Source organism: Trichoderma ghanense (genome assembly GCF_004382785.1).
Source record: "Trichoderma ghanense strain CCMA-1212 chromosome Unknown scaffold_26, whole genome shotgun sequence".
NCBI lineage: Eukaryota > Fungi > Ascomycota > Sordariomycetes > Hypocreales > Hypocreaceae > Trichoderma > Trichoderma ghanense.
The window spans coordinates 72,989-95,731 of NW_027395689.1; the positions used below are offsets into that span (position 1 = coordinate 72,989).

Sequence of the window (22,743 nt, forward strand, 5' to 3'; positions counted from 1 at the left end):
GGCTTGCCATGGAATGACGGCTTGTCAACCCTCCGAAATTATAAGGACAGTAGCATACATGTTAACAATGAGGTGCATTAATGCCTATCACATATATCTGCCAACCACTGCTCAAGACCCGTTCACTGACGCCAAAGCGGCACGTAGACATCTAGCACAGGTCTTCTCACTGAGTCTCATTATTTATTTCTTGCACGAGATGAGAATAAGACTTCGGGGCTATCCCATTGACTGGACTGGCGACGCCTAACTACAAACTGTAAGCTTTCCTACACGTGACGGTGTCGGCGGACATGTGTCAAGCTTTTTCAGCTCATTTGATGTACTAGGCGGTACGTTCAACAATCTACCATATGTCTGATTGTGAGTTACTCCGATTCCTCGCTGATCATTGACATGTGAATCCCAGTGAGTCTTTGTGAATAGGCCGCCGTAGTTGCCCTGCCAGCCCTAACCAACAGAGGATGCTTTGCATCAGGAAATCCTATATTAGTCATTCAATTAGCGGAACATAGTTGATCGCTGCCAGCCTTGTGCAAGAAGCGAAGCCGAATAAAGGTGTGCTGTCCCTTCTACTGGTTACGGTTCTTGAAGACTGAAGTCATTCATGAACACATCATCTGCAGGGTCAAAGCGACTTTCTCTAACAATATTGCGCTCGAATTGGGAAGGTACTTTATGCACCTCCAGGCTGTATTCCTTCTGACGGCGCTGCTCTAAGTGTCAAATCCGTGATTGATGCCCCGTCGCTGCGAGACTCGATCGTCACAATCGGCGCACTGAATGTGGGAAGGTGTGTTTCAGTCAAGTCGTCTCCTGAACAGGAGTCATCACAGCTTGTCACGTATCGATGCTATGACCACCGCATTACAGTATCTTCAACAACGACTGGGAACGCGCGACGCTACCACAAGTGAAGATGTGGCATGGATCTCCTTTATATTGGGTTTGTTTGAGGGAAGGTTGTGGCGCCCGTCAGCAAAAGCAGACATGCAGCTAAAAGCGTCTCAGCTATTATCTAAATCTTCCGGGAGGGGATAGGCAAAGCACAAATTCCAAGGCACATCAAAGGTTTCGTAGCGTGCTGGTCTAGATGCTTTCTCATCGTCACTACGACAGAGACTCCTTTAGGGTGCTGAAGGTAATGATACGACTCTGTACGGAGACGCCACGTTCCTCTCAGAGAACCTGTAGAAGGCTACGCCCCGGTAGCGGCTGAAACATGCCGAGTCTCCAAAATTCATGGCGAGCATGACCAACCTCATGACGGAGTCATCTGCGTTCAGTAATCAGTAAGTGCGAAAAGCTGAGGCCCATATCGACTTGGTCTGACACAGATCGGACTTTTTGAGGTAGTCGAACGGAGTATGTAACAATTATGCCGTAGCGCCGTTACAGCGCTGGGTTGCAAAGGCCATCAGCTGAACCAGATAGCCAGTGCAGGGCAGGATGGCATTCCCCTGATGTTGAATTCCATCAACTCTTACGCTCTGCTCTTGCAAACTGTCACCATGCCGTTGACTGTTCCACTGCAAAAGAGTTTACGACCACGTTAACGAGCCAGGACGGTTCAGCAATGAGATCGGCTGCAGATCGACCTATATACAGTATAGCCTCGATCACAGATCCACGCGACCAGATCCTCCCGTCCCAATTTCGAACACACCAGCACTGTTCTCTTTTCCCCTTCGAATGGCTGGAGTGCACGCTAAACACGGACAACAAAAGAACAATGTCTGTCTATGATTCATCGAATAGGTAAGATCGGCTTTGTCGTAGCACAGAGAATTTAGATCTCCGGGAACCAAAATGGTAATTTTTCTTGATAAGTCACGGACGTAAAAAGTTGTGAACTCATTAGGGTTAGGAAAGGCGGAAGGCTGGGAAGGGCAGCAAATCTATGAAGCAGCCGATAGCAAGTCTCATGAGCCTGCCAGGCGAAGAATAAGTAATAGAGAGGAGCCTTGGCTGCAGGGATAGTGTTGCTGTGTGCTGTGTGCACTCTGCAGAGCTTATTCCAAGCACTCTGAAATAAATGTCTCGCCGGCTCGCTGTGGAAATCAGAATACCCTTCCCCTCAGCCGGCTATTGACGGGTTTCCATTTACAAAAGTTCCAATTCTGAAGGTGTTGCTTTGCTCATATGCGACTTCATACCTCTGTACGAAGTAAGCTGAGCCGATTACTGATATCCCACATCCCCGAGTTTGGCCGGTGTTCCACTCCGGTCAGATTCTGATCATTCTAGAGGGGTAAAATAGTTTAATCAGGCGAGAACGCGAGAGTGGAAGAGACCCGACGTTCACAGCTGACTCACTTTAGCGTCGGAATGACTAGGCAGGTATATATTTAGATTCGATCGTAGGAGTTAATTGTATGGCAGGGCCCTCGCCGCGTCCTACGTTGTCAGACCACAAATTTACCGTTGACTTGTACTTCGCATCGAAGGCTATCGCTGCCGCGGCAAGGAGAGTGTCTGAACAAGAAACATAGCCGCCTGCATTGTCACGATACAAGATTTCAAAGAGATTCTTCATCACATACCTATCTCGATACAACATGAGACTCAGCAATCTCTTTTGCGCGATTCAGCAGAAAATATCCTTCGTAGGTACCTCTATATTGTATCATGGCCTCTTCTGCGGGTTTGGCCTCCGACGGCCCGCGCCCAAAGTGTCATTTATCGGTTTCTCATACACCCTTAGGGCACTATATTTGTTCCCTCTTTGCAAATGCTTACGTCCTCGGTTATCCATTGACGGGAAAACAGGAAGTGCACCATCCATGTTCAGTTTCAACAAGAAGGAATATCCTGCTCACTATCAATTAAGGGAAAAGCTGCAAATAAATAATCGATTATACAGCCCTATGTACGGCGACTCCAATCTAGACCGTCAATCACTGGTCTGAGAGCTTAAGCGTATAAAATAAAGTAAAGCACCCTAGCCTACAATGAGAAGCATTCTTCGAGAAGGATTGCAGCTGGCAACATGGTAAGCAGTGCGCGCAGAGACAGGAGAAACCTCTCATTGGCTGAGCTTATCCACTTCCCCTGCCGCATACCAGGCATTGTCCTATTAGAAAGCCAATGAAGCAGGATGTTGGAGTGGGAACCCCTGTGCTGCCGAAGCCTGATGCTCGGCAGCCAATCCAACGGCGACAGCACAGGCCGAAATAACTTCATATTCTCTTGTCAGATTATAGCTCTTGTCAGTTGTCCCTTTGTTCGGTCAGAGTAAGAATTGACCATGGTCATTGGCAGCACTCGAACCACAACAGCTTGGGCTCATGATTGAGATGCCTGTGTGCAACGATGAGAGAGGACTAGATCCGAGTTACAATGGGATAGATACCTATCGAGCGGTGATTGTAGCAACAAAGGCCAATGGGAGATCCAAGTATAAAAGGGCATTGTGTTCCCCTCCAAGCGTCTCTCAACTGCCACCCTCATCAGCCTTCACTCAGAGCAAGAAGCAATCTCCTATTCTACTCATAATTCCAACTTCAAACACCTACACAATGCGTTTCACCACCATCATTGCCTCTGGCCTCTTTGCTGCCAGCTCTGTCCTGGGCCTCGCCATTCTCCCCCGTGAGCTTGCCGAGATCGAGTCCATTGCCAATGCCACGGCCAAGGGAATTGACATCTTTGGACCAATCCCTGATGATGCTGTCAAGACCGACGCCGGATACTGGACTGCCGAAGAAGGCACTGATGCCTGGGCTTGGATCAGAGCCCAGATTGACATTCCGGCTCACGCTCACCCAGAGTCTAAGAAGCGCCAGACCTTTGCCAACATTGGTATTGGCATGTTTGCTCAAGATTGGTGTACGTAGGCTTTCATCAGAGTTGCTTGCCGGCTGATGGCTACAATGTCAACAGTTCCAAGCCGACTAATCCAATGAATAGGCACCGGACAAGCTGGCTGGTGGGACAATGTCTCCTACGATGTCCAGCACTACGTTACCGTGAACATGTTCTCAGTGGGAATCAGCTATCGTGGTCTGCGCAGCAACGAGCAGCTTGACTTTAGCCGCCTGTCCGGAAGTGACTGGTGCGGCACGTACCTGTACTCTGCTGGTCAAAACACCCCTGGTATGTCGTATGCCCGTGGACAGTATCTTACGAGATACAAAGATTAACTCTCTTTAGTTGGCTGCTTCAACTCCCAGCTTATCAACTGCTACCGCCTCACTCTTCACTAAACAGTTGGTCGAGTGCCTCATCATATGCATAACCCACTCAAGAGCTCCATGATAATCTCGTTTGTGGCCCATCGTTGGCTCACGTAAAGCGACGACTCGACGAGGTGGAAGGCAGACTAGGGTAGACATGTGGTAGATTACATATGTTGAATGCCAGTGCTTGCATCTCTCAATTTTCAGGGCCTCCAGGTGACAGAATCATTACCTCATCCATTAGTGAAAATAAAGTAAGCCTAGGAGCTTTCTCTCCACTACTTTATGGCAAGCCTTGTCGTACATGTGAATGCTCATTCAGCCCCCATGCACTACTGCTGGAGTCATGTACGGTGGCACGCCGCATGTCGCGCCTAAATTTTGCGCTGTATGGCCCGGAAATGACGCGGTGCATTGTGCAAGTGTTGTCCCACATCACCAAGTCTCCGGGCTGCTTCCACTCAACCTCAATCACATACTTGGGTTGGGTTGCGTGGTTGAAGATCTTCTCAAGAAGGCGTTTCGACTTGTCCTCGCTTACATCATCAATGTGATGTATATGTGCTGCAATGTAGAGGTTCATTCGGCCAGACTTCTCATGGCGTTGGACAAGCTTGTGACGACCCATGGGAAACTGTACAGGATCGACATTGGCAAAGTACTCAGGAGCTGCTAGTTTCCGAGAGTGCAGTATAGAATGCGCTGCGACGTAATCGTTTGCTAGAAGATCTTCCTTCATTTCGCTGTCCAATTCCTCGAATGCAGTCCGAGTATCGGCAAACGCAGTTTTACCGCCCGTGCCTGCTGGCGGCAGTTCGTGGGCCAGCAAGAGAGAGTACCCAGCTCGACGAGGGTTGAAGCTTGAGTCCACGTGGAATAGGCTGTTCCCCTACATCAAAGTCTCAGCAGTAATTCACGAATGGTGCTTCTAACCTTCTCTTACCTTGTTTGCCTGTCCTCGAGGACTATGCGGATGGACAATTGAGCCATCTACCTCGATATTACTGACATCAAAGAGCTCGTCGTATTGAAGTCTGTTTTGACGCCCAGCAGCGATGTAAGGCTTCACATCGTCTAGCTCTCCAAACATGCGAGCCAGTCTAACGTGAGACTCGTCCGACAATTGAGAGTCACGAATAATCACCACCCCGTACTACCACAGAGGGAGTTAGAGTTACGGGATTTCCTCTTGTGTGGTTGACGAGCCACATAAACCACCTACCGTAGTTACAATGTCTTGTAGGCAGCGAAAATTTTCTTCCGTCATACCTTTGGCGGCGTCAAAGCCACAAATTTCAGCCCCGAAGCCTGGGCTGATCTCTGTGTACTTGAAGCCGTTGATTGCAGCAGCCATTGTGGATGATTGCTCGGGCGGTGATGGTGGGTCAAGAATGAGAATTGCCCAGCGAGGTTGCGATATGGAACAACGTGATGACTCTTCGGGGATATAGAATAGCACACAAGAAGCATAAAGAGGAACAATCATCAAGTGTGAGGAAGTTACTGTCTTCATATCAGGACTCGATTGCCGGGGCAGTCATACAACCCCGTCTATAGCCGATTGCTTCGTTGCCGGTGCATTCAACGTGCAACTTCTCCAGTTCAGCTCAGGGTATCCATAGGAGTCACGCTCATCCTGCCACAGGATCGGCAATCATGACCATATCTGGTAACTAGCGGGTAGCCATCATCGAAACGAATGTTGATCCGATGGTAGATGCAAGTGACCTATAACATACCTTAGATCAGGGACGAGTTTCCGACCCCGAACCGATCACCCCCACTATTTCGGCTAAGCATCCCCGCATGGAGTTGGAGGCCGACCGTCTATAGCCGGATTGACTCAACTTCTACACAATGCCATCGTTTGCTCCGTTTCTGTACCGATACCTGATACTGACGCCACCCCAGTATCATCCTTTTCCTTGAATCCGTTGCCGAAAAAAAAAAAAAAAAAAAAGAGCGAAATGACAAGGAGCACAGGAAAGAGATCTTATCGCGCGTGCGTCAGATGTCGCCGTCGGAAAACAAGATGCGATCTGTAAGCGATTCTCCATCACTTTCACATGGTATCCCACTTCTAAAGGCACGCAAATGAATCCTTCTAGAGGCGGCATTGAAGGACCAAAAAAGATTCCCTGCATCTCCTGCTTGCAGTCCAACAGCGAGTGTGTGCTGGCTGAGTCTCGCAGAGGGGGCAATTTCCGGCGATACGAACCGAACAAGAAGCATCCTGCAAGGAATCGCAATGCTTCTCAGCGCGCCCCAGACGCGCCACCTATGGCGCCCGGGGCCATTGAGAGGGAGTCAGCTCACAATAGAGACAGCTTGAACGACGACGTCGTCAATGAGCAGCTGGCGTCCGAGCTGCGAAATCCGTCGGACGCGTTGCATATACTCGCTCAATCGGAAAAGGTCGAGTCGGTTGCGTCGTCCACATTGCCGGAGGTGGAGCACGATAATCTAGCACGTGGATCATCAAGTGCTACCTATGTTGATGAGTATGAACTGGTTGAGCGAGGACTCATCCACCATACCACGATCTTCGAATTATTGCACATGTCGGTCAACTGCCCTGAAGCAGACGTCGCTCGACCTTACGGCTAACCCAAGCGCTAGTTATTCCCACAACTATCATCCGTATTGTCCCATTGTGCCGGCATACATGCTTGGCCAGTCTGCCATTGACAAGATTTGCAAGTCGGACTTCTTCCTGCTTACAGTCATCCTCACAATTGCGTCTAGAGACTCGCCATCCCATTCGCTCACCCATCGATACTGCTGGGACTACACCCAAAGGCTCTTGTTGGAAGTGCTCCTCGGGCATCCCTGGACCCTCAAGTCCCGAACGGTTGAGAGCTTGCTGCTCTTGTCAGAATGGCTTCCACATATCGAGCTCACGCATGCAACGCTGAACGAGGATAAAAGTATCTTCATCGAAGATAGAACATCATGGTCACTCGTTGGTTTGGCTGTTCGACAAGCTTACTTGATGCGCCTGGATCAAGGTGCTTTCCCGAACGCCACGATGCAGCAGGAGACAAAGGAACAGGCGGAGCATAAACGGCTGATCTGGACGTGTGAGTCTCGTATACTCCTGCACCATTTCTCTTCATTCCCGCTTACCTGAGCCTTCTGTCCGCCCATGAAGTCGTCTACATTGCAGATCGACAGATATCCGTTCGCTTGGGGCAGTCCTTTTGGTCTCGTGGTCCATCTCTTTCGACACGCTTCACCTCAAAAGACTTTCCTAGCCTACAGCCTTCTTCCCATGGCAGCCAAGATGATTATGCATCTGTTCATCAAGCTACAATGGAGCTGATCCAGCTCATGCACAACGTCCAGGGCATCCTCTACGCCTCACCGAAGCGCACGTTAGCAATAGTCAATGATGGCGATTACAGTCGATACCTCGACGACTTTCAGCGAGCAGCAATGAACTGGCAATCTACCTGGAACAGTCTCGCCGTGTCACCCAGAGTCAAACGTTCCCTGTCTCTAGTCTATGAATACCTATGTCTTTACGTCAATGCGTTTTCCTTTCAAGCCGTTTTAACAAGGATGTCAACCTCACCACAGCCTTCTGCGCACAATCCCTCCATCAGGCAGGTTGTTAAGCCTTTCAGCAAAGGCATAATGAACTCTGCCGATGGAAGATACATTTGGGACGCTATTACGGCGGCTACCAATACGCTGAAGCTCATGACCGAGTTCAGCCCTGAGCAAGAGTTATGCTACTTGCCATATCGCTACTACCTGTAAGGCTGTCCACCATTAGGTATGCGCTTGGATCTTATTAACCTGCTTTGGCAGATACGGCGTCTATGCCGCAGTGTTCCTGCACAGAGCCGACTGCGCTGGAGCCTTTCAACCCACCAAGAGACGTCAAGCAACTGCAACATTGGTACACAAATTCATCTCGGCGTTGGACGAGACTACACCCAACAAGTTCCACATTGGACACAGATACAGCCAGCTACTCAGGAATCTCTGGAGAAGAGGACAACGCAGGCCTTACAAGGCCAGAAACAGGTGCGAAGTTTCTACGGTGCTTCCTCCGTCGGCAACCGAAGAGCAGCTGCCAACGCCGGACGTTCCCTCAGCTCCTTCACTTTCTTCAAAGGCCGGCTGTAATCATAGTAACGATACCGTGGAAGAAGATTTGCCTAATATTCCGATCTCATCCTTGAATCCTGATCTTTCAGACTTCTCTCCAATGGAAGAGTATCCGTTCGGGCCATTCATCAACATGCCAGAATTTGAGCTGGCCAATCTCCGAAATCCTATCAATGATGTGCCACTTCCATCACTCAACTGGGGGACGAGCTTTATTGGATTGTAATCCTTTCCGACAACGGGTGACTTATTGTAAGCACATACTGAGGTTGAAGCGTACATCTGCTGCACCTATTGCAAAGCTGTTGCGCCATTTTAGCAGACGACATATCACTCAATGACAGCAAGAAGGTGTACTTGAAGAGAACAAGAGCATATCTGGTCAGGTCACGCTGAACCCTGGCTGCTGCACACATGGAATATGGACATGGGTCTACTGCCCAGTAAGCTATGTTTATATTCAATACCCCAAGTCTCATATATCAGGGTACTACAGGCAATATGAACAAGAATGACACGAATCCAGAGAACCAGTCGAAAGAGGAGCGAGAGTTGCCTTGAATAACCGTGCAGGCCTTGTCCATTCAACCGTCTGCAGAGCCGGTAACAGCATATCTCGTGGTGGTTCTTCCTGAACCTTACGCGAAGATGTCGTTCTGAGCACCGGGAGCCCAACCCATGTTGATGTTGTAGCCGGGGGAAGCGCCGCTGGGGACCTGGACGTTGTTGCCGGTGGCCTGGTTCCAAGCAATCATCTGCTTAGCGCCCTTGGTGCACTTGGAAGAGTCACCGCCGCACCAGGTGGGGGGCTTGGCCTGAGCAAGCTGCTTGGTCGAGGTGGTGTTGGTGACATGGCACCTGTAGTTGGCCATGTACATGTTGGGCTCGCCACAGCCGTTGGGCACCCAGAGCCAGGCGCAGTAGCAGCCACCAGCAGGGCAAGCAGGGAGATCCTCGGGGACGTCGTAGGTGGCGATGCGCTTCCAAGGAGTGCTGTTGCTTGGGTTAGCGGACAAGTTCGACTCGCGCGGGAGAAACTTGAGACGTGTAGACTTACTGCTCAAGGACAGAGAAAACAACCAGGTTGTCCATGGTCACCTTGGTGATATCCTCATTGTACGAAATGGCCCAGGCAGTACCAGCAGCCATGGTCTGGTTGTTGGTGTGCATGGCACCGTCGTCCTGGATGCACTCGGGCGGGCTGCCAGGGCCGCTCCAGTTCTCCGGGTGAGGCTGGCCATCGGGCCACTCACCAGCGTACTGTCCATTGAATGACAGGGTCGTCTGGGCCTGGTTGTGGGCGAGCTCGACAGTGAACTGGCCGCCGGCAGGCAGGGCAACAGAGGCACCGTCAGGAGGAGGAGCGTTGTTGCAGCCACGGTCGGCCTGCATCCACCACTGCTCGAAAGGAAGGTCCCATAGAGGGTTGACGGGAGTGTTGGAGTTGGGGTTGTAGTTGCTAGGATCAGGGCCACCCTGTGTAACTAGAGTGAGAACATGCTTTCCGATGACGCAGTGGTGGTATATGGAAGGGAGCAACAAACCTCGCAGTACATGCCCTTCACAAAGGCGGCAACATGGGCAGAAGCCCCAGAGGCGAGAGCCAGTGTAACGGGAACCGTCCAGAACATCTTGAAGCAGATCTTGAGAGTCGATGTACGACAAATGAAGAGGAATGGAATGGGTGACAAGGAAGAAGTCTGGCCTCGAACTGGCTTGATGCCAAAAGGATCGATGGATCGACGCGATGGTTACATACTTATATAGTCATTTCCATATGACTATGATCCGTACTCCTGAACAACCTCCTGCCCTACTACTCCGTATCTCATCCATAGCCCAGCGAGGAAGCTAGTGTGGAAGAGATCGCAAGGAACGGGGCACTTCCCCTGCGGACCAGCCCTGTAACAGGGCTTCCCAAAGGGACTAAAGATCTGCCAGTCTACTACCCATGAGGATGTACGGATGGTGGACCGCTTAGGCCGCTCCCCCTTTCCAGGTCAAGATCAACTGTAAGTTTGCCTCTTGCTTGTTTGAGACTCAGATGTAACCTGTCCAGCGAAGCGGTACCGAAATTGTAGGCCCCAATGCGGCCGACGGCCCTGCAGCAATGAGCGAAGACCGCCAATGAAGGGCAGCCGCTCAAATAACCGCCGGCATGTTTTCTTCGGGCGCCGTGAAGTCCGGGATTCAGCAGAGCCTTGTTCTGGAGCCCTGGGAACCAGAAAGCGGACGCTGTGGAATACTATGCATGCGACACCACATGTTTCGTTTCGAAACAAGCTGGGCAGTCCTAATCCACGCAGATATACTCCACTAGAATCCGGGAATTTGGCGTCTTCCTCCGTAAATGGCACTAATTCGAAGAAAAGAAGCATCAACTGGCATCGCCTGTCTTCTCTGTTTTTTTGTGTTTTATTCCTAATTTTTATTCTTACTTCTTTATGCCCGCTTATCGTACCATGCCTATGTATGCGACTTGATTGTTCGTCCATACAGCGGTCGACGACATCCATAGCTGCGGGATCATGGCTCTGCCGGCGGCTGAGCAGTCGCCACTCTCTATGCCAATTGCCGGACAATAAATTTGCTGACCGAATCTTACCAACGCAAAACGGCAGGTCAATGAAACCGTCAGAACAGTGAATATCACGAGGCTGTCGCAGATATTGCTTCCACACCAACGCCAAGGAAACACGAAAAGAAGGCCATGGCAACAGAGGTTGTATTTGAGCTCCTCCAGATGAATTTGCCTCTACACTCCTCCTCCTCTACGCGCCAGGTCGGCCCGTTTCAAGGAACAAGAACTTCGAATTGTCCCAACGTTGGGGCTACCGTCCTCGACGAGATTCTTCAGAGGTTCATGGTTAGCGCTTAGGTACCCGTGAAACTAGCTTAAATTTGGCATCGGAAGAGAGGCGTGCTTTTACGGATTACTTTTTTTCGATCTTACCATAACGATCCTGCAGGTTTGAAAGACCCCTGCTGCTTTCGGCAGGGTAGCCGTCAGGCCCGCTTTCTTGATATTGACGCCGGGAAGAGCATCTTTGAAGAGTGCACTGATCCTGCAAAGCCGACACTATACGAGGTTCTTTGCGTATGGGTACTGCGTATGCACTGCGAAAGGCTTCGTTGTGGATGAATGACAGACCAGATAAAAACATGTTTGACAAACGGGGCAATGCTTGCTTCCTTTTCGACATCACACTGAGGAGCATAATCTACCACCATTTGCGGCAATAATACATAGTACGCCGTGTGGTCAGATACCTTTACAAGCATACGCAGTCTCCAAGTGATTTTCAAGGAGACAATACATCAAGACATCGAGATATATGAGCGTGAAGTGGGAGAGACCTCTGCAAATCATTACTACAGGACCTCAGACAAACTTTATGCCGATTCAAAGGCTTGTACGAAGTAGAGCGTAAAACGCTTTCTAGGTCTCTTCATCGAGGTGGATTCGATGCGACCTCCTGAAATGCTTTCATATCATGCAATGTCTCTGATGTATGGTTAAAGAGCTGATGGGTATATGCCAGTTGTATGAGAGTGAAGGATGGGTTACTCTCGCGAAGCAAGACATCTCGTAAATCTTGCAACGAAATGCATCAACATGGTAAGTGAAAGGCGTCTCCTCGGCCTCGCTAACGAGCAGTCATGTAATGCAGGCCGCATGATTCATATTGAGAACAGACCACGGGGCTGCATGATTCATATCAGGGTAAATCATCAAGCCTTGATCGCCATTGATCGCCAAGATCTTAGAGATATACCGGGGGCTATTACTACTCGGGGACTGAGCCTGGAGCCAGATTGATAGAGATTCGCGAATTCACAGAGGTTCGCTCGCCATTGACCTCATAAGCCAGCCAAATCTCAATGCCTATGCGAGCTCATTGAGCAGGCTGCGGACAGCACATCGGTTTTCAGACGTAGAACCCACGCACAGAAGTCTTGGGCGATATTTTCCTCCTGTCATTAGCGTTCTTGGCGCAACTGTACAAGATCTGTTGCTAGGTGATGGACATTACCGGTCTCTTCGTCCGACCTGTGACTATCGGTCCTCTGTCAGAATTTGGAGTCATGTGAAGGCAAACGTGAATCAATAGGCATTGTGTATTACTAGGAGCGTAGTTACTCTGTTCGCCTCTCACCCACTTGCTCTAGTTTCATATAGGGTAACGGAACACCCATCGCTTGGTCTACGAAGTACCCGATCCACGACAGCCTGTCAGACAATTAGGCTAAAGCCTATTTGCAGAGCAGCAGTCAGTTTGGTTCTTTTGGTCATTCGTTCGGAGGATCAGTTCCTCGATATGAAGTATCACATCTTTTGATTATCGTTTTGGCAACGGCAGTGCTGTGCCACAATCCAACATAGAAGGTAGTATTGAGTCTGATTCAGCAGCAAAATCTTCCGTCGGAGATTCTTACGTCATCTGCATTCAGTGAGGTATCCGGGGAGGTTCTATATTCGACATGCAGCTTGTCTTGCTTGATCAACTTACAACAAACCGTATGCGGATGTATTTTTCCAGCACTCAAGCTCCTGAAGCAGTCGCTTGTCAGCTCTCTGGTGCGAGAGGGCCCGATTACCATCCACATAGCTTTTATGATTGCTAAATGGGAGGTAATACTTAGCTGGACTACCTCGAAGTAAGTAGACCAACTGCCATTCTAAATCGCGAGCTGCCCCTCATACGAGTGGAGGGCTAATACCCCTATTGTATGCCGGTGACACGGAGAGCCACTGCGAAGTACGGTTTACACACGGAGGACTTCCAATGTCGCTGCGTTCTCCAGTAAGCTGTCTGCCGGTCAAGGCTTGTTATTGGTGGAGAGACACGACCCGGATACGAGACTGCTCGGTACATGTACTCCACGCTCAAGCCCCTGTCTCATATTAGGTGTGAAAGCCGAACACAATCACAAAGCCCCACGCGTTTTGTCGAACTGCCATGATGATGCCAAGGGACTCAAAGCTGAGCTTTCAACGGATGATGCCTTGCAGCATACGTTCAAAGATAATCCGTGCTTGCAGACTCTAATAGTATTGTCGGCACATCCCCACATGGGACACGGGACAGGGAGACCTGGTGCTTGTAATACCCCTCGCAAGCAAGTCTCAACGGAGCACTCGGCATCTCGCAATCGACGTTTCGACACTGAGATGGACGATCGGGATATCGCTGCTTCCCTCCATCAATAGCAAGCAATAATAACATTGGACGGGATTTCGCTTGCGGATACTCTGTACTTCGTACAGACAATGCACATTATTGCCCGTACAATCAATCGCCTTATCCGGATTTCGGAGATCCAACCCATCCCGAAAACCCGCCATCAAAGTTGTCAATGGGCCAATTGTACGGCAATCTGCCTGCTGCCCGCTGATAACAGCGATGGTGGTCACGCATCGTAGACGTCGGGTACTACGTTCAGACGCCGTAGCAGCTACAACTTGACTAGTCTCAATTCAGTCTCGATTCACCTGCGGCAATGAGCTTTCTCACCGCCAATTGTAGACTGAAAAACAACAAACCAAGAGGCCAAATTTCATTGCCCAGCTGAGTGGTTGAAAATGAAGATGCCTCCCCCCGTTTTGCCCACAGCGCCCTTGTTTCGGAGATAACTCACCACCGCCTCATGCCCTCCGGCCATAGCCCCTTGAATTGGAGTCTGTCCTCTGCGATTCGAGCTCGCATTCACGTCGGCACCGACTTCGACAAGCTTCTTCACGATCATGACGTGTCCCCTTTCCGCGGCCGCATGCAAGGCTGTCGCATCACCATCATAACCACCGCCTGACGCTTGCACGTCGGCGCCGGCCCCGAGCAGCAGATCTACAACCTCTGGACTCCCCTGCAGACACGCTCCCTGAAGCGCTGTGAACCCCTTGTATCGTGCTGCCGGTGCGTTGACATGCGCACCATGTTGGAGCAGCAGCTGCACGATCGCCCCGAAGCCGCCTCCAGATGCCGCTTGCAGTGCGGTGCGCCCGGCACTTGGCGACGGAGGGGCGTTAACTTCTGCGCCGAGCTGCAAGAGTAGCTTCACGATGTTCAGGTGGCCGCGTTCAGACGCTGCTTGTAGTGCGGTTCTCCCGTTGTATCGGGCGACGGCGAAGGCTTTGGGCAATGAATGAGCCGTCTCTTGCCCTGTTCGACGGCTTTGCGTCGATACCTGGATGCCGTGATTTGTCGTCGGACTCATGTTGATCTCTGAACCCGCTTCTAGAAGCAGCCGGACAACATTTTCTTTGCCTTGTCCACACGCAATCTGCAGCCCAGTGCGCTGGAAGTTATTCCCTCCGCAGAAGTGAACATCTGCTCCGGCGTCGAGTAAACATTTGACGACGCCTTCATGCCCCTGCATGCACGCCGCCTGCAGGGCAGTCTGCCCGTAGTAACCGCACGGGGCATCGTTCACAGCTGAGGGGTTTGAGGCGAGAATCTCTTGGACAGTCTGCAGCTCTCCACTCCTAGCGGCGAGTTGCAGGGGTGTCCAGCAGTATTCGTCAACGTCTTCAGTTGGCAGTGAAGGATCCCATGCCGCGTCCAGCGGAGCCAGGAATACCTTGGGCTGTGCCTGTGCTAGAGTGCGCTCGGCTGTTATTTCCGTCATGATGAGGATTGCGTTTAAAGGCCTAAGAGGTCGCGCGGAAGAGGAGAGGCGAGTGTGGGAATAGGATGGCGATTATGAAAGGGCGAAGTCAGTTGCCTCGACAGTTTCCCTTTTTTCTATCCCAACACGTGCACTCCTGAATCCTTCGGCTGGTTCCAAGGTGCGAAGGCGTAGACTACCAGACTACATGAGGCGCCTTTGTAATGATACGGCACAATGCGACCAGAATGGCCTACGAACGGGCAACTCCACGATGTCTCGCGCGCGAGACACGGCGATGCAGTACGTAGAATATGCCCCTGATTATTTTTCTCCTACAACATGAGAGCGCGGGCGGAACATCACGCATCAACACCGTTGCTGTTAGACTCGCACACAACTGTTTACGTCAAGGAGACACGTGAAGAGACACAAGTGTCAACAGGTTCAAGTTCACTCTTCAAAAGGCTTTAAAATATGGTGAAGAATGATAGTGCCTGATTGCCTGCTAGTTACGTGGCGCAAGTATGCCTCAATTCTATCGTAAATCCCAAATTTCCTCTTAACCACATCTATTGCTTCACGCCCTTGGCAACGAAGAATGGCTTGAGCTTGGCACTCTCGCAACTGCCCTGCGCAGGAGTATTGCACTTGACTGGAGTTGTGTCGAGATAGGGTTTGTAGGCGAAGGTTTCAGGAACGAAGCCAGCTTCGATCATGAGGGCCTTCATATCTTCAGGTCCAAAGCCGCCGTGCTTAGAAATCGTTTGCTGAGCTATCGAGAGGTCGTGATCGTGGCCGTCATTGTGGGCATGAGTATGTGGATGATTGTGGCTGTGAGAGTGGTCGTGAGAATGAGCCTCTGGGGTCAGGTCAACAACAACCAAGACGCCGCCGCTGCGCAATCGTTCGAAGAGCCCAGACAGAACACGGACACGGTCATCGATGTGGTGAAGAGCCATGCTGATGGCAATGAGATCAAAGTCAAAGAACTCCTTTTTCGACAGCACCGTGTCCGTCTCTGTCGAAGGGATAGAGCCCTGCACCGCGAGCATCTGCTCAGCCGGGATGCCAGACTTCCGAGCAATCTCGTTGTATCCTGCGACGCTGGTGTCGGAGATGTCGATGCCTCTGACGATGTCGAACTGTCCCAAGAGCGTGCTGGAGACCATGCCAAAGCCGCACGCATAGTCCAGAAGCTTCACTGGCGGGCTGCCCTCTGCTCGACTGCGGACCCCCATCCACTCGACATTCTCGGAGAGCGCATCGGCGATCTTCTTGGCCATGTTCAGAACCCACTGGTTCTTGAAGACTTTGGTTCCGTGAGTGCTTCTCATATTTAGTGATCCTGTGCGCAAGAGGGAGGCTGGAGATGTGGATAAACTCACTTCCAGAACTCGCGGTTGGTTGCCGCCATATCCGCCTTCTCTGGCCTGGAGTCTTCCATTTCGATTTTGAAGGGCAAATGTCGCTCGCTTGGTACTGCAAAGAAATGAAGAAAGATGGCGAGCTTTGTTGTCGCACTGAAAATGGATGAGAAAGAGAAGTGTTACATATGTCGGGAGAAAGTCTCCGGAAAGGGTCCGTGAAAGTACCCGCAGTCCAAACAGCTCGTTTGAAGGAAATCAGATCCTGTCTCACTTCTTTCCTTTTTCTCGGTTCAGCAGAAGGTGAATCAGTGCCCGAGGTACTCAGAGCCGAGTACTCGGGTCATTCTTTTTTCACGTGAGCGCACATCTTCTTCCGTGGTGTTCGTGATTCACGTGGCGGACATTGTTCGTCGCACCTTGATGGCAATTCTCGGCAGCTGGCGCGATGACGCGGCGACGGGCCACTGAATCGCCCCACGAGGACGAATTGCGACACTTGGATGCGCATCCGGGATGGGAAACCTTGACAAGCCTCTTAATGTTACGAATCATCTGGTACCTGCGAAGTGCATCTTGCAACATGACGTTGGCGGTATGAAGCCCTCAGAGGGTGAATGCGAGTCCGAGCGTTCCTTACTTTACTCTCTTCACTCTTCAGTAGCTTCAAATCACTTCACATGATTGGAATGTAAAATTTACTTGTATGAAAGCTACCTACTAGGCGAATGTGTGACCTAAAGACATACAGGCGATACCTAGACAAATTGATTGCCACAAGACCTCTCAACGACGGGTATTCTCCAGAGGTGATACGGATGCCGTGTGCGCACGGCTTCCTTATTGAACCGACCGTGGAGGTAGTCACCACGGCTTCAGATCCCTCTTTATGACAGAGAATGTTGATAAAGCATAGGAGCGAACAGAATATGAAAAGCTGGGCGGTATGTGCAGTAAGAGCTGCCTGCAACTAGGGTCATGTCCATCATTCCGCCTACCATTCTGCGCCTTTCAAATCAAGTGGCAGTCGTAACATTCGATCACCTTCGTCGGTTGGGGTGGGCAATCGTCCTCCTCGAATGTTGATCTGCAGAGACTGATGCAGCATTCTCGGTGCCGCCAGTTTCGCATCGCGTTCATTGCGCATGGCGACGAACTCTTCGGCTGTGGTGCCGTCCTTGAGATGTTTGTTCTGCTCTCTGTGCTCACGGACAGTCATGTAGGCCCTGGGAGAGCCACGGTCTGGCGGGGGATAATCGTGGCCTGTCCAAATCTTGACGTGGTCCGGCAGACTGAGTAGCCTACGGCCTGAGGCGAATAGGCTATCGGCGCTGCCACCCGGGAAATCGCACCGAGCAGTGCCAATGTCGGCGTGGAAGACAGAGTCGCCACAAAAGACGTTGTCTGGAAGGAAGTCGTCAGATAACCGGCGTACATACTAAAAAAACAGCAAAGTGTGGTGCTGAAGTCACTTACCTCCGACCCTGTACCCCATATGGTCCGGCGTATGACCAGGGAGGTGCATCGCCGTGGCGCTCAGGTTGCCAATCTCGAACTCCTCGTCATCGTCCATGAGATGGTCGAAAACGACTCCATATTGGTCCTCTGGAACCCCGTAGCGCTTGCCAAAGAACCGCTGCACTTGGCCGATGCGTTTGCCAATGGCGATGGACGGACTGTAACCCCGCTCCCGAGCGAGGCGGCTCTGCAGGTACGACGCCGCTGTGAGATGGTCTGCATGGACATGAGTTTCCAAGATCCAGTCGACTCTGTACCCCTTCTCCTTGACCAGTGCCAGCAGGGAATCAGCGGTGCGTGTATTGATGCTCTGGTTTGTGCGATCAAAGTCCAGGACCGGGTCAACAATGGCGGCAGTCTTCGAAGAAGGATCTGCTACGACATACTGCCATGTGCCAGTGTCGTGTTCGAACACATCGTGGATGATCGGCTCCACGGCCTTGACAGACTCTGCGCCAAAGGACATCTTCCTAACCGTGCTCGATTGTAAGCCTCGGCGCTGAGGTGACTTGGTCAATCCCACGCCGGGTGGAAAAGATGACTGTCTGGAGCGTTGGTAAAGGGACCGAGAGTGACAGCTGCTGAAGCACCTGACCCGAGTTAAGGGACGTGCCGCGGTAGTTGGAGTGAGATTCAAGCCCGTCGCGAGTTGCTTCCTGCAGCCAATAACGCAAGATCGAATTGACATGATGAGATCCACAATCGTTCGTCTCGTAGGTGATGCGCGCAGTGATGAAGAGATCGGCGTCTTACTTATCCTTTTCTCGCCTCGTCAGTTAGAGAACCGCGGGTGCCCTCGGCTCTGGCCGGCCGTACAACACCGATATCCAATGCCCCAAAAGGGATTTGCCGCCTCACCAAGGCGAATTCTTGATGTCATGCCACTGCTCGTCCGAGTTGATCCGTCACGGTTCCGTCCTCGAGCCGATCCACGATGCAAATCCCGGTGAGCACCGTCACCGACTTCCGGCCGGATCATCGTCCGATTCTTGACCCACGCTGAATCTCGGCCCGTCGCTACTGGGGCGCGGCAGATCCTCGGGTCTCGTCCTTCTTGGTAGCATCGGAAGTCGGTGATGAGGCGGCTGGCGGTGGTTCTGCTCTAGCACCCATTTAGTCGATTGCGCGATCGGTGATTATTCAGCCTTTGATGCTGGAATTTTACCTTTGCAGATATTATTTCTCTCAGGACAGGGGGTTCTTTTTCATCTTGTTTTGTCTCTTCTGGTGATCTTCTCCGTTTTGTTGCATCTTCGTTTCTTCTGTCCATATCACTTGACTCCGCATCCTCATCATGTTTCAGGCCCGCGCAATGTCTCTGGCTTGCAGAGCTGCCCCTCGCTCCACAAGCTCTCCTGTTGCTCAGTCAGTCTCTCGGAGCTTCGCAACAGCCACAAAGGTCTCCCCCGGCCGGAGCCATCGAGTGGTTGTGATTGGAGGCGGTGCGGCTGGTCTGGACATCAGCCATAAGCTGCTTCGGTCTGGCAAGTTCTCCCAGGACGACATTGCTGTTGTTGATCCCGCAACCTGGCACCATTACCAGCCTGGATGGACGCTTGTGGGCGGTGGCCTCAAGACCAAGGAGGAGCTCCGACGGCCTCTCAACAGCCTTGTCGACCCCAAATTCAAGTTCTACAACGACGGCGTGTCTGGTTTCTCGCCTGAAGACAACTCCATCACATTGAGCAACGGCGACAAGGTCAGCTACGAGCAGCTGGTTGTCGTGCCCGGTATCTCGGTCAACTACGGCAGTGTCAAAGGTCTCTCCGAGGCTCTGGCCGATTCAAGAAGCCTTGTCTCCTCCATCTACAGCTACGACACCTGCGACAAGGCCTACGACACCATCCAGCGCCTCAACAAGGGCACTGCCATCTTCACTCAGCCAGCAGGCCCGATCAAGTGTGCCGGCGCTCCCCAAAAGATTATGTGGCTCGCCCTGGACCACTGGAAGCGCGCAGGGCTGTATGATCCCAGCAATCCTTCCGGTTCCGCAGTCAAGATTAGCTTCGCCACGGGCATGCCCGTGATGTTCGGTGTTCCCAAGTATAACGCTGCGCTGGAACAGCTCCGCAAGGAGAGAGGAGTTGAGGCACTCTTCCAGCACGATCTTGTCGCGATTGACGGCGATAAGGCAACTTTTGCCCTGCCGGATGGCAAAGAGTCCGTGACGAAGCAGTTCGACCTTTTGCACGTCGTTCCCAAGATGGGACCTCATGCATTTGTCAAGAACAGTGCGCTGGCCAACGAGGCTGGTTACGTTGATGTCGACGACGGCACAACTCGCCACAAGAAGTATCCCAATGTTTGGTCTGCTGGTGATGCATCCAGTCTCCCAACCTCCAAGACTGCGGCCGCCATCACATCACAGTCCCCCGTTCTGGTCCGCAACCTGTTGCAAGCTATGGAGGGCAAAGCACCAGACGCGACATACGACGGATACGCTTCGTGTCCGCTGTTGACAGAGTATGGCAAAGTTCTCCTTGCCGAGTTCAAGTACGGGGGCGAGCCAAAGGAGACTTTTGGCGACTTGTTCGGTATTGACCAGGCGGTTCCTCGACGGTCCTTTTATTACCTGAAGAAGAACTTCTTCCCTTGGGTCTACTACAACCACATGGTGAAGGGCACATGGGGAGGTCCCAAGGGCTGGACAAACTGAGCAATCAGTCCTGGCCAAATGTTCATAGATTTAGGGTACTCTGGGTAGTTAAAAGCATGCCTTCTCTTTCCTTTGAGATTTTATTCCGTGTGAAACCATCGCAATCCGTGGAATCTCTTCTTAGGGTGATGTAAGTACCACTTACCTGTGACGAACGAGTGCAACGTTTGCAAGATGACGGGTTGGGTCAACGTCGCAGGTCGTCGAAGAATCCGAGCGTGGCTCTCTGCACCTAAAGTTGATAGCACTGTACGTGTTTATCCAGAATCACCTCGATTATCAGATGACGCCGACCGACAAACCAGGGGGTGTAGCGTAATTTAGGGTGAAAATTCATTATCCGATGAATACGGCTTTCCAGTGTACAAAATGTCCCGGAATAGTCAGGGAATGAATTAAATTGGTCCTTTTGCTTTCATTTGATACGGGTTGTACGGTTTCATGACAAACAGGCTGTGTGGGTGGATTACTGTGAAAAATCGTAACCCGATCAATACGATATCCTGTTTAGCGCAGCCTGCCCAACGGCAACAAGCGGCAGATTTCAGATCGCCAGTGAGACAAGCAAGATATATAAACAGCAGCAATTTGCTTGAATGCGAAAATCATCGACTTATCCTTCAGAGCACTAGAGAGCAGACAGATCGTCAAGATTATACAGTGCCGCCACCCTTCGCGATTTATCCTGCCTTGCCCACACTTCCTACCTACACCTATCTTATCATCTACAAGAGTCCACGACACAGGAGCTTCTCGTCATCTCTTCCTACTGAACCTTGTCGCCATGTCGATGGATGGATCATACGATGCAGTAAAAGGAGATGAAGAACATGTTCTCCAACTACCCGGAGGCAGGCAGATAGCCTACGCCCACAACGGCCCCCAAACCTCACGTACGGTCATCATCTTCTTCGTCGGAATCATGGGAGTTGGTACCGCGGCAAATGTTCCTGAGCCGTGCCGTGAGATCCAGGCTCACTGGATTGCTCCCACGCTTCCAGGCATGGGAAGGTCAAGCACTCGCGATTGTTCAGTGCCGTACTACGTTAATCTGGCGAATGATATCAATGCACTGCTCAATCATCTTTACCCTACGGGAGACTTTGATGCTCTGTATGTGTCGGGAGGCTCATATGGTACTGTTCCAGCGCAAATGCTCTACGGCGCCCCATATGATCTCTTCCCCCCTGGTCGGAAGATCGCTGGGATGCTCTTGCTCAACGGCTTTTCTCCACTGAGGCACCACGCTGGGTATGCGAAGAAGCTTAGCTGGAATAACTGGGTTTCTATTGGACCACCCACGCGGATCGTACCCTTTCGTCTGCTACAGCGTCTGTTCAAAGCTGCGGTGGGATCCAAACTGAAGTCCGTCGAGGGCGCAACGCAATTTCTCAAGGCAACAGTTTTCGACAACATGGACGATGAAGAGAAACGGATCTTCAACGACTGGCTGCAAAGGAACAGTTTTGACGAGCATGCAGTCATCGAGAAAATGGCACGTAGTACAGTCCAATGCTGCCAGAACTGGGACGGTTTCATGGAGGTGTCAGATACGATCCATTCCGACTGGGGTTTTGATCCCCGTACTCTTGACGAGGAGCATTCTTCAAAGCCTGTCTTGGTTGTGGGATCGAAGAATGATCATATTGGAGGCAGCACTAATGACTGGCTTGTGGCCAGCTATAAGTCTGCCAGAAAGCTCAAATTGTTGCCTGGAGGTCATATATCCTCGTTATTCTTCATGGATGACTTATGGAGGGATGTGATCGAAGCTGCCCGGAGTGCATAGAGGGGACGAATGCTCTAAACCTGAGCATTCGGCCGGCCTATTCTCCATCAATGATTCAGTACGTCGTGGTTTTCGCTCTTGCAAACAACATACGATGAACCATCTTGCACATCTTGATACCGATCCGCGATTAGCAATTCTTGCAACGAACTGTGGCTTGCCACTCACCAATGGTACAGCACGGTATAATAGTTCGGGTTGCCAATGAACAGTCTGTTAGTAGCAAACCTCCAGCCGGTCTCGTCTCGCCACCAACATTGCGGCCTGTGGCATACTGTATCAGGAACTAGGTGGAAAGGGCCGGTGTACGCCAACCTGTATCATCTTTCAGTCACATCTACGCACCAGCGAGAAGGAGACGCAGAAAACCAGTTAGTAGCAAGTAATATCAACATGCTGAGGTGGAGTAATATCTGCACTTTTTCCATCTTGTCATAAGTCAAAAGTCGATGAATGTAAAATAGACAGTGTATTTCCTCGGCGGTGAACGGTACAATTCACAGTGCTATCGCT

The 22,743-nt window shown here is 51.2% G+C and overlaps 10 protein-coding genes across 10 annotated transcripts; 5 read left to right on the plus strand and 5 right to left on the minus strand.

Moving 5' to 3' along the window:
* Positions 1-692: 692 nt before the first annotated feature.
* On the plus strand, positions 693-1,041 carry CCMA1212_010469 (uncharacterized protein; the record flags this gene model as incomplete). Its single annotated transcript, XM_073707513.1, has 2 exons — positions 693-839; positions 874-1,041. Coding segments are annotated over 2 exons (315 nt in total), but the record flags the coding sequence as incomplete, so codon positions are not given.
* A 2,477-nt stretch (positions 1,042-3,518) lies between these two features.
* Positions 3,519-4,205, plus strand: CCMA1212_010470 (uncharacterized protein; the record flags this gene model as incomplete). Its single annotated transcript, XM_073707514.1, has 3 exons — positions 3,519-3,828; positions 3,910-4,095; positions 4,153-4,205. The coding sequence occupies 3 exons, from the start codon at positions 3,519-3,521 to the stop codon at positions 4,203-4,205; spliced, it is 549 nt and encodes a 182-aa protein (XP_073553924.1).
* Positions 4,206-4,461: 256 nt separating this feature from the next.
* Positions 4,462-5,532, minus strand: CCMA1212_010471 (Alpha-ketoglutarate-dependent C4-dichlorophenoxyacetate dioxygenase; the record flags this gene model as incomplete). The annotated part of the gene is made up of 3 exons (XM_073707515.1): positions 4,462-5,067; positions 5,122-5,331; positions 5,401-5,532. The coding sequence occupies 3 exons, from the start codon at positions 5,530-5,532 to the stop codon at positions 4,462-4,464; spliced, it is 948 nt and encodes a 315-aa protein (XP_073553925.1).
* A 629-nt stretch (positions 5,533-6,161) lies between these two features.
* CCMA1212_010472 (uncharacterized protein) lies at positions 6,162-8,520 on the plus strand (the record flags this gene model as incomplete). Its single annotated transcript, XM_073707516.1, has 4 exons — positions 6,162-6,739; positions 6,798-7,258; positions 7,330-7,936; positions 7,992-8,520. Coding segments are annotated over 4 exons (2,175 nt in total), but the record flags the coding sequence as incomplete, so codon positions are not given.
* A 412-nt stretch (positions 8,521-8,932) lies between these two features.
* Positions 8,933-9,925, minus strand: CCMA1212_010473 (uncharacterized protein; the record flags this gene model as incomplete). Its single annotated transcript, XM_073707517.1, has 3 exons — positions 8,933-9,287; positions 9,352-9,770; positions 9,839-9,925. The coding sequence occupies 3 exons, from the start codon at positions 9,923-9,925 to the stop codon at positions 8,933-8,935; spliced, it is 861 nt and encodes a 286-aa protein (XP_073553927.1).
* Positions 9,926-13,853: 3,928 nt separating this feature from the next.
* Positions 13,854-14,921, minus strand: CCMA1212_010474 (Ankyrin repeat domain-containing protein 17; the record flags this gene model as incomplete). Its single annotated transcript, XM_073707518.1, has 1 exon — positions 13,854-14,921. The coding sequence occupies one exon, from the start codon at positions 14,919-14,921 to the stop codon at positions 13,854-13,856; it is 1,068 nt and encodes a 355-aa protein (XP_073553928.1).
* A 551-nt stretch (positions 14,922-15,472) lies between these two features.
* On the minus strand, positions 15,473-16,347 carry CCMA1212_010475 (uncharacterized protein; the record flags this gene model as incomplete). The annotated part of the gene is made up of 2 exons (XM_073707519.1): positions 15,473-16,229; positions 16,289-16,347. The coding sequence occupies 2 exons, from the start codon at positions 16,345-16,347 to the stop codon at positions 15,473-15,475; spliced, it is 816 nt and encodes a 271-aa protein (XP_073553929.1).
* Positions 16,348-17,261: 914 nt separating this feature from the next.
* On the minus strand, positions 17,262-18,251 carry CCMA1212_010476 (Glyoxylase B2; the record flags this gene model as incomplete). Its single annotated transcript, XM_073707520.1, has 2 exons — positions 17,262-17,671; positions 17,744-18,251. 2 exons carry the CDS (start codon positions 18,249-18,251, stop codon positions 17,262-17,264), a joined length of 918 nt encoding a protein of 305 aa, XP_073553930.1.
* Positions 18,252-19,079: 828 nt separating this feature from the next.
* Positions 19,080-20,441, plus strand: CCMA1212_010477 (Sulfide:quinone oxidoreductase; the record flags this gene model as incomplete). The annotated part of the gene is made up of 1 exon (XM_073707521.1): positions 19,080-20,441. One exon carries the CDS (start codon positions 19,080-19,082, stop codon positions 20,439-20,441), a length of 1,362 nt encoding a protein of 453 aa, XP_073553931.1.
* A 784-nt stretch (positions 20,442-21,225) lies between these two features.
* CCMA1212_010478 (uncharacterized protein) lies at positions 21,226-22,230 on the plus strand (the record flags this gene model as incomplete). Its single annotated transcript, XM_073707522.1, has 1 exon — positions 21,226-22,230. One exon carries the CDS (start codon positions 21,226-21,228, stop codon positions 22,228-22,230), a length of 1,005 nt encoding a protein of 334 aa, XP_073553932.1.
* Between the last annotated feature and the right edge of the window lie 513 nt (positions 22,231-22,743).